General features: G+C 56.3%; 1 protein-coding gene across 3 annotated transcripts; it reads left to right on the top strand.

The window, feature by feature from the left end:
• Nucleotides 1–2,233: 2,233 nt before the first annotated feature.
• PRRG3 (proline rich and Gla domain 3) lies at nucleotides 2,234–9,112 on the top strand. Of its 3 annotated transcripts, XR_003915709.1 has the most exons (4): nucleotides 2,234–2,374; nucleotides 2,963–3,142; nucleotides 4,055–4,234; nucleotides 4,375–4,543. XR_003915709.1 is itself a non-coding variant. In XM_029959098.1 (3 exons), exons 1-3 carry the CDS (start codon nucleotides 2,368–2,370, stop codon nucleotides 7,424–7,426), a joined length of 708 nt encoding a protein of 235 aa, XP_029814958.1. In that variant the 5' UTR covers nucleotides 2,234–2,367; the 3' UTR covers nucleotides 7,427–9,112. The 3 variants fall into 3 exon arrangements, 1 of the variants encoding a protein (XP_029814958.1); XR_003915708.1 differs by having other exon boundaries at nucleotides 4,055–4,543; XM_029959098.1 differs by lacking the exons at nucleotides 2,963–3,142; nucleotides 4,055–4,234; nucleotides 4,375–4,543 and adding exons at nucleotides 6,208–6,368; nucleotides 6,887–9,112.
• The last annotated feature ends 895 nt before the right edge of the window (nucleotides 9,113–10,007 follow it).

The raw sequence follows: 10,007 nt of genomic DNA, 5'->3' as shown, positions 1-10,007 counted from the left end.
GGCGTCGGTGACGGGAGCGGGGGCGGAGATGGGGGAGCCTGGGGGAGACACAAATGTGCGACTGCAGCATCCTCACTCCCATGGCTGCATCCCTCGCGCCTCCTCACGGTTGCCTTGGCAACCTCCTATCGATGGGGTATTTATAGAGGATGGGAAGCCGGAGGGGGGGACCGGGAATGGGTGGGCGTCTGCTGGGTCAGCCTCCAGCTTCAGGCTTCTCTCAGCCTGCGTGGCTGTGTGGGGGCGGGAGGGATGCTGCTCCCCTTGGCGTCAGCGTGTGTGGTGCTCCAGCTTTTCCTGCTCGCAGGAGCCGGGGGAGGTGGTTGAGGAATTTGCATGTGGAAATAAAAATAAGTGTCTGGGATGTGTGCCCTTCTCACCAGCGTTGCTCGTGCTTCTGGGCTTGTGTGGACCTGCCTTATTGTTTGCACTTGGAATAAACCACCCCTGAGCTCTGACGCTGGGAGCGTTGACACAGATGCTTGGAAAAAACTGAAAGACTGTAAATTAAATGAAACTACGTTAAATTTTTTGCCTGATGAATGATGTGGGTTATGGAGCCGGGGATCCCGACAGATCCGGTCTTGAATATCCTCATTTCTGTGTCTCTGTCCTCCTGTCCATCATAGAGGGGGAATGCCCATGACAGCGAGTGTTCGTGTGGGAACTGTGGCATGTTCTCTGCGCTGTCCCTGCTTTTATCCTGGGGGTTTGGATCTCTTTTTAAAAACTGATGACAATAAAAGCGGGTCAGGTGGTCCCTGCTTAGAGCTGACACATCCTGCCGGGGAATGCATGAATCCAGGGGTCTGTGGGGGAATCCATGCATCTGGAGGGCAGTGGGAGAATACATGAATCTGGAGGCCTCTCACATCTTCCAGGAGGGCTCACAGAAGCAGGGCTGGGCTGGGGGGCATAGGAGGCAGCAGACCCCTCCTGTGCAGTCCTGATGCTCTCCTGCTTTCTCTCATTCTTGCTTCAACTCCAGACTGAGGTTTGCAATCTGAACTTTGCAAACTGTTGGGAGGAAGCTGCTTTCTCCCTCTGGAGACAGGTCCAGGCTTGCTTGCCCTTTTGCCACTTACGGTGTAGGAACCTTGGAAACCACGGGAAACCTGATGTTGGCAGAGAGAGGTGCTCCATTTACTGAAAGGTGGCTGTTGTGACGTGTGGTGCTGCCTGCTGTGATGGTGTGTGGCACCAGCCCCTCTGTGTGTGTGAGTGCCTGACTTTTATGTGGGAGGAGAGCTGTGTTTCCAGCCCTGCTGACCCCGTGGATGGCTCTGTGCTGTCCCTGGCCTCGCTCCTGCTGAGCGGACCCAAGGGCTTTTGGAATAACTGAGTATCTGAAGTCCTGGACCTGAGACCAGCATGTGGTTTAGTTCCTGCTGTTTCTAACTGTGTTTGCTCCTTCATCCACAATAGATCACTGTAGGAGCTGTCTCCTGACAGAGTGGTGGCTTTGCCACAGCAAGATGTCACACGAAGTGAGGCTTAGCCCAGGGTTGTCTGATCCATGGGGAATTGAGCACAGGGAGAAGGCAAAGCATGAAAAACAAGTAGATGACACTCCTTCTGCAGGCAGAGAGGAGTATCCTCTCCTTCTGCAGGGCTTTACTTCACTCTTGTGGGGTTTTGTTTACTATAGTTTTGCTCTTTAAGCGAAAAAGGTGCTTTTCCAGCTGGAGAGCTGCTGTCCTGGGCATGCAGGGAGCTCTGTCACTCTTGCTGTTGCCCTTACAGAGGCCCAACAGCCTTTAGGAGATGCATGTCCTTTTCTTTCCTGCTGTGTAGTCAGCTTGATGGCAGTGGAGCAAACTGTGTGGCCCCATTTATTGCAGACTGTGGGTAGGAGTTGCAGGAGTGAGAACTGGCACGGCTGTGACATTGCTCTAAAACAGGATGACTGCTTTACCTGTATCCATCAATCTCTTGTAGAAGGGAAGAGCACCAGGCTGTTCCCAACAGCTTCTGACACGGCAGGTCATCGTGTCTGCTGATGAGAAATGTGATCTCTCCTTCATCCAGTTCTTCCCTTCCTACTTTGCACTGGGCTGCTTGGGCAGGGCCAGTGGGCTGGGCCCTGGTCCTCCCTGGGCTCCCAGCACTCCAGGAGCTGAGGGTCCCTGAGCCCCTCCAGCCATGCAATGAGTGGGGAGGCAGCTGGAGTCCTTGGCTCTCTGCAGGGGCACTGCTTGCTTAGCTGGGATCTGTCCTGGGTCCACCAGTCAGCACCCTGCTTTCTGCATGAATCTGACTCTGGGTGATGGAGGTCTTGGGCTTTAGGGGGTGATTTAATCTGTCAGTGACTGTCCCGTTTTCTTCCCTGCAGGTAGGCAGGAGCCCCCCGTGGCCGAGTGAGGCAGCATGGCAAGTAAGTGCTCCCCAGGCAAGATGGAGAGGTGGCAGTGGTGCTGGAGAGGAGAAGGGGGATGTTTGGCAGCCATCTCTCAGGGAAGGGGGTGCCTGTGCTTTTTGGGGGGTGTTATCCTCTATGGGGAGCTGATGCCATCAGCTGTTACCCCTGGATGAGGTCTGAGGTCCGGCCTGACTTGTGCTTCTCTCTCTCCTCTGCAAGGTGGGAGTCGAGAGGAGGTGCTGAAGGTCTGACCTCTCTGGGACTACCCAGAGGCCACAGCATTTCTTTCTGTGTGTGGTGCTTGCTGTGCAGGACGGGCCTCCCCGAGGCTCTGTGGGCTGACCGGCCCCTCCGCAGGGGCTGCCGGCCTGCTCTGGCACCTCCCAGCAGCAGAGCTGCCACCCCACCAGTGCCCACCCCGGGGGCCACACTGCCCTGGGGCCTGTGTGCTGGTGGCACTGGGGCTCTGTGTTCCTGTGGACGTGGCACCCCCAGAGGAGTGCCTGGACAGCAGGGCTGAGGCTGGCGAGGGTGCAGGGTGGAGGATGGCGTGTGGGCTGTTCAGAGCCGGGCTCAACCCTCCCTCCTCGCTCTCCTGGGCAGCCTGTGTGGAGGCTGCGTGCAGCGTGTGCTGGGAGCTCAAGGAGCATGGCAGTAGTGAGTGGAGAGACACAGAGATCTGTCTGGGATCTCAGGATTTGCTCGGAGTGTCGCCGGAGCCAGCGGTGAAGGTGGAGGCAGTGTCCATGCTGAGGAGGACGAGGAGGACCCCAGGGATGACAGGTATGCCTTCTTTCATTATGTGTGCTGTGCTGGGTGGGGGAGGGAGCAGAGATCTTCAGGCAGTGTTTTTAAAAGGCTACTTTAATCTCCAGTTAATGAGGAGGGTGCCCAGCTGGGTCCCTGCCTTCCTGCACTGCTGCCTTTTCTCCCTCCCAGAGCTCAGGGGCTGGCTCACCAGCATTTCCTGGTTGTGGAAGGTGTCCCCAGTGGTGGCAGTGTCCCCTGCCAAGTCAGCCCTTCACGGTGACCCTGCTGTGCAGGAGGGGGATGTGGTGATGAGCCTGTTCCCCATCACATGCTGTGCAGCAGCGAGCAGCCCCGTCTGTCCCTCTGCAGGCACAGCTGCGTGTCCTTCTCCAGAGAAACAGCCCTGGGGGGTCCCCAAGCTGGGCAGCCGAGATGTGGGCTGGTGTCCTCCAGGGGCCATCAGCAGCCCAGGAAAACCAGCAGGGATGAGGTGAACCCAGCCCTCAGTCCTACTTCCCCCGCCTAAAACTCTGATCTTTCCTGAGCACCGGTTCTCCAGCTGGTGTGGGGAGACTTGGAGAGGCACAGGGGGTCAGTGCTGAGGGTGCTGGGCCTTGGGAAGTCCCCTCAGCCCTGGGGCTTAGGGACAGGACCTGCTCTGCTGTCTGCTCTTCATGTCAGTTGGGGATCCAGGTTGGGGATGAGAGGCTCTTGTTTCCTGAAAGCCTCTGTGGCTTTCCTGCTCTGGTCCCCAGGCACGTGGGAGCTCTTTGCACTTTCCATGTAGCAGAGGAGAGGGAGCAGTGACTTAGTTTCTGCTCTCCTGCCATTTGTAGGAAATTGCATGTGGGGAGAGACACACCCCTCTGTCACAGCATGCTTGGAGTTGGGACACTGCTCGTGATACCTGCCTGCCTGTGTGTCTGTTTTTATTTCCCACCATAGTGGCCAGTTCAGCACAGCAAAGCAGGGAAGGGGTCAAGTGACCGGTGTCTGCAGGGATGGAAAGCCCTGACAGTGAGATCTGCAGCCAAGCTTGTTGCTCCAACGTGTGCTGAGGAAGTTGGAAAGAGTCTCAGGCTCAAGTGCTGAGGAGGGGAGAGTTCACACCGCAGCCTGATCAAGGTGGGAGGCAAAGGAGGTGAGGCCAGACTTCTCCAGCAAAGGATGGGACATTTGCAGAATGGGTGCTGTCTCTGTAAAATTTCATCTTCTTCTGGAAAGGCTCAAGAGGAGGTCGGCCTGACAGCCTGCTCTCTCTCCAGCCAGGATAACCCTCCTCAACTGTGAAAGCCAAGGCAAGCTGATCCCTGCCTGCCCTTCTGTGAGATGCCTTCTGTGCCTCTTGAAAATGCTTTTTCGGTTTTCCTTGTAAAAAAACAAAAAAAAAACAAAAAAAAAAAGGTTTGCATAATAAAGTCGATTCTGAGGGAAGATCTGTGACTCACATCATTCATGCTGCTCTTCATTCACACCTCAGTGGTTCAGCCTTCTGCAAACTCTCTCACTGAAGCAAGGCATTAATAAATCACGAGGGGAAAATGCACCTACACAGCACAAAAGGAGCACAGTGCCTCCAAGCCCAGGATGGTGTAGCACAGCAGTAGTTGCCTCTCACACCATGATCTCATCCCTGTTGATATTTACAAATACTCTCACAAACACCTTGCTGTATTGTTTTAGGAGCAGGATATGTGGAAGGTAAAGCAGAAGGAAAACTGCCTTTCTCCCTGGCAAAAGGCTCCTAAGGAAAGAAGTTGGTAGCTTTCCACTGACTGTTGTGTTTGATCTTCACTGAGATCCTTGTTGAAGGAGTATTTCTGTGTTAGCACCAAGCTGGTCACATGGGAGACTCTGTGTGTCCCCCTGCCTCCTTTTCCTGCATCTTTGATGCTGCTGCTCTGTGAATTAGTTCACCTTGTTGATCCAATGGAAGACTAAGCCTGAGGGTGAAGGAGGTAAATATGTTCCTGTGGATCAGCCAGCTGAACCAATTCATCTTTCTCAAGGGAAGCAGCATGATTTTGTGGCGTGGTGGGAAGAGATAGGGTCAGCCTACAGCTGAGTGTGTTGAGCTGCATTGTGGAAACACTCACTCCTGAAATGTGTGCATGGGATGTTTGGATCCTGGGAGGATCATGTTTTGTGTGAAGTTTCTGCTTTCTGGGCAACAGCTTGTTTGCCTCCTGTGCTGCTGCAGGTCCTGGTAGGTGCCTGCCTGCTGTGCCCCATGGGGGTCTCCTTCCTGCAGAATATGTGGGGAGGGGCTTTGATGTCTCTCTCGCAGGCAGGAAGGTGCTCTTCCTGCTCACTCTGGCTTCCTGACTGCATGCTCTGTGGGAACACCTGAGGGATCTCCCAGGCTTTGGGAGCAGAGGAAGATTTGTGAGGCCTCTGCACCAAAACACAGTAGGGATGAGAATGTGATGAGAGGAGAGGTTGTTCAGGCCCCCCTCAGTACCTGAGTCATGACCCCCTGTACTGTCCCCGTATGTTGGGGATGTTTGCTCTTGTTGGCCTGGGAGAAGACACAGTGGTTTCTCTAGGACCTGAGCAGAGTCCTTGAAGCCACCTGAGCCTGCATGACCCCTCAGCAGCTGGCAGCAGGGCCAGCAGCTCCCAGCAGGCTGTCGCGCAGTGAGCTGTGTGCTGTGAGTCCCTCTCGTGCCAGAGCCCTGGCTCTCCATCCCAGCCCTGCAGGGTCTCCCTTGCCTGGTGGGATCTCCTTTGCAGCAAAGAGGCAGAAAGGTGAAGTTCATCACGGGCAGGAGGTTGACAACAAGTATTTTTGGAACCTTCTGTCGCTTCTTCAGTTGCCCTGTGTGGCTGCAGCTGCTGCTTCCAAAGTCTCCAGCACCTCAGCCCTGATGGAAGGGCTCCTGGTGCCATACATCTCTGGGCAGACCCCAAGAGCCCTGTGCCCCTCTGGGTGTGCTGTCCCACAGTGGGCACTCTGCTGTGCCACCTCATTTGTAGCCCTGGGCTTTTGGTGTTGGGAATGCCTGTAGCACCAGGAAGCCAGGTGGGAAAGCCTGGCTGGGCAGAGGCCAGGTATGGGGTTGTCCCTGCTCAGCATGTCTCTGCCTTGTGTGTTGCAGTGTTCTTGGGGGCCAGGAATGCCCACTCGGTCCTGAAACGCTTTCCCAGAGCCAATGGCTTCCTGGAGGAGATCCGTCAGGGCACCATCGAGCGGGAGTGCATCGAGGAGGTCTGCAGCTATGAGGAGGTCAAGGAGGTGTTTGAGAACAAGGAGAAGACGGTGAGTTTGTCCTGCCCTGCTCCCCAGTGGATGTGTGAGGGCTCACACTTCAGCAAGCTGGAGACAGAGAGGGAAAGCACAGGGGGAACAGCCTCTCCTGTTCCTTTTGTCCTCTTCTGTCTGCAGGCAGCATTCTGTGGCCTCACTTTCCTGCATGGCTTTCCCTTCCTAGGCCACTGCCTTGGTTGTGCCAGGACACCCCGCCCACAGCTGCAGGTCAAGCTGGCACTCCCATGGCACCTGGGAAATCTGTGCTGTTGTCCCTGACTCTCCAGCCTGGGGTTGGTGTGAGCTAAATTTCTCCCTGCTTGATGTGGGGGCTGTTGGCCACTGTTGAGGGATGTTCCCATGACCACCTTTGTTGGTTCCTACAGCACCTCAGGCGAAAGTGGTGGGGGACATCCGAAAAGCTGCCCCTTTTGTGGGCCTGGGGAAGGCAGTGATTATTGCTGGTGGTGGTCGGGGGGTACTTCTCCCACCTGCAGCACATGATGGTTGTTTCTCTGTTCCCGCCACAGATGGAGTTTTGGAAGGGCTACACCAACTCCGTCTACTCTGTCAAGGACCCTGGGCACAGCACGGAGCGCTCTGACGCCATGTATGTGGTGGTGCCCCTGCTGGGAGTGGCCCTTCTGATAGTCATCGCCCTCTTCATCATCTGGAGGTGCCAGCTTCAAAAGGCCACCCGCCACCGCCCTTCCTATGCCCAGAACCGGTACCTGGCCAGCCGGACGGGACGCAGCCTGCCCAGGGTCATGGTGTACCGGGAGCGCTCCCAGAGCCAGGGGGAAACCCAGTACCAGCGGGAAGCCAGCAACCGGGGGGCTGGAGACGGCAGAGCTGGGGGCACCCCCCCCCAGCAAGACAACACCCTCTGCCTGCCAGAGCACTCGGTCTCCATCCTCTCCAGACTGTCCAGTGCCACCCCCCCGCCTTCCTACGAGGAGGTGACGGGCCACCCGGAGAGCAGCAGTGGGGAGGAGACCAGCGTCTCCTACAATGACCCGCCGCCCAAGTACGAAGAGATCGTGGCCACTGCCCCTGCCACGGGCAAATAGCGGGTCTGCCTCCCTCCTGCCTCTTCACACACTCACACCCACCCACCCGCCCTCCCTTCGCCGTGCCTGGGACCCCTCCCGGTGTCTGTCGGGCCCCCGCCTCACCTGTACAAGCTGGTGCCATCACACAATAGCCTTACCCTCCTAACCAAAAATAGCTGTCCCCAGGTGGGGTGAGGCTGGGCTGTGGGGGTGGCTCTGGAACCAGCCAGCCATCTCCTGCCCCTCACTCCCCACTCACGTAAGTGCTGTAGCAGCCAGAGCCGAGCAGCAGCTTGTTCCTGGCTCAACGCGGGGGTCTCCCCATGGTGCATTTGATTCCCTCACTTCCCCCTCGAGTAGACATAACATTTCCCATGATTAGAACAGCCTCGCTGCCTCCCTGGGCTGCTGCCCAGCCTTGCCCCATGTCCCCACTGGGCTCTGTTCTGCTCAGGGCTCTGATAAGGAGTTGGGGATGCAGGATTGGTGTGGCAAACCTCTGTCCATCCTCACAGTTGGTGTCCACGCTCTCTGTTTGGGGAGATGGTTCTTCCCCTGTGTGGATTTGTTGCCAAGTGGGAGTGGGGAGCCCCGTCCATACTCTGGTGCCTGTAGCAATATTTGCTGTCTGGAGATCAGGGAGGAGCAGTAAGGAAGGTGTTCTCCTAGATCCCTTTGAAAAGGGGAAAGGCTCACGGTGGTCTTGTACCTGAGGTAAGTGGCTTTGGAGCAGCAGAGTCTTTTCCTGATGCTCTCTGCTTTCCCCCTCTGGCTTGCTGGGCAGCTGGAGGTCTGGCTGTGGCAGAGCTGGCCAAGAGGGTCATCTCTGATCCCAAGCCAAACATGGTCCCACGGCTTTAAGTGGTGAGGATGCTCCTTTCTCCTGGAGCGTGGCCTGCCTGGTGTCTGCCCCAGAGGTGGGATTCTGGCACAGGGAGCCTGCGGACAGGCCAAACCTCCCCTCTCCCTCCCCCAGTCCGCCCTGCCTGACCCCTCTCTTTGGGGTGCTTTCTCCTTCAGATCAGGTAAAGGGGAATGTGAGTACCCACTCTCCTGGCTCCTCTGGTGGGCAGAGTGCTCGGTGCCCAGGGCTGTGGATGGGGGGCTTGCTGACAGGGATGGGAGCCATGAGACCATGCCTCAACCTGGCCATGCCAGGCAGGAGCAGGGCCAAGCCCTGCCTGGGTGATTGTGGAGCCAGGGCAAGGCAGAGCTGGGTGCTTTGCTGTGGGACCAGAGTATCCCTTTTTGCTGGGCAGCTGCCTTTGGGGTCCAAACAACGGGGCTGTCCTTTCCCAGTCATGTCTGATGGATTAAAATGGGGGTTGTGCTCACCAACTCCCCAGAAACTTCCAGCACTGCCACCACTCGGTGTTCACCCCAGCACCAGTCTCTCCACCAGCACCAAAAGGCTATTGTCCATCCATTGCAGGTGGCCTGCATACTGCTCGGTCCCAGTGATGCTCTCGCAGCAGGTGCCCTCAGCCCAGAGCTGAGACTTGCCCAGCATGGCTTTCCTGGGGCAGGACATGCTGGCACCTTGTCTGTCCCCTCCCCAGCCTTAGCAAATCAAGGTTATGGGGAGACCAGAGCCTGTAAAAGACCGGAGGGAGACAGCAGGGCTCTCTGCATCCTCTGTCTTTGATGCTCAGTCATTATCCCTGCAGTTTGTACTCTGTAAAACTTGGTATATTTCTGTGCAAAAAAAAAAAGGTATTTATTAAAAAACCCTCACTGTATAACGGCACAGGGTGGCTTTTTCCCACAGAGGGTGTCGTGGTTTATACCCAACTGCCAACTCAGCCCCACACATCCACACAGTCCCCCCTCGGTGGGATGGGGGAGAGAATCAGAAGAGTAAAAGTGAGAAAACTCGTGGGTTGGGATAAAGACGATTTCATGAGTAAAGCTCTGCATGCAAGGAAGGCAAAAGAAGGAATTCATTCACCACTTCCCACGGGCAGGCAGGTGCTTGGCCATTCCAGGTCATCAGGGCTCTGTCACACATAGCAGTGACTTGGGAAGACAAAATGCCATCACTCCAAACATCCCCCCCTTCCTTCTCCCCCAGCACAGGGGGAATGTCTCACTGGGCACAGCTGGATTTCCATCCTGGGGGGTGCTGGGGCTCAGCTCTGTAAGGCAGCCATGGCAGCTGTGGGACAATGGATGACACCAATACCCTCCACTACGGCACAGGACAGTCCCCAGGGAGGATGGGAGGGTCTCTGGAGAAGGAATGTGTGCTGCTGTGGGGCTGGGAATGAATCCCACGCATCCAGCCAGAGCCTTGGACTTCCCTGGACATGTGTGCACTTCTGAGTGAGAGCTGGAGGGTGTCCTATGAGCCCCGACCAGTGGGCAGGTGAGGTGCAGAGGGTTTTCCTAAGGTCTTTGAGGGGACTGAGGTGCACAGGTTGTCCTGCTGTACCTCTCTGTGCTCCTAAACCCCTTAGATAATCCCCTTTAAATAGCAAGACTAGGGCAGCGGGGGATTTATTTTAAGTCCTTTCAAACCCAGATTTTACGGTCAGGTCTTGGACCCTGTCCCCATTCAGAAGTGTTTAAAACTGTCTTTAATCCCAAACGGATCATTTTA

This window comes from Manacus vitellinus, unplaced genomic scaffold (assembly GCF_001715985.3).
Source record: "Manacus vitellinus isolate BGI_N305 unplaced genomic scaffold, ASM171598v3 scaffold_19_pilon, whole genome shotgun sequence".
Classification (NCBI taxonomy): Eukaryota; Metazoa; Chordata; class Aves; order Passeriformes; family Pipridae; genus Manacus; species Manacus vitellinus.
This window is presented reverse-complemented; position numbering and strand designations above follow the sequence as displayed.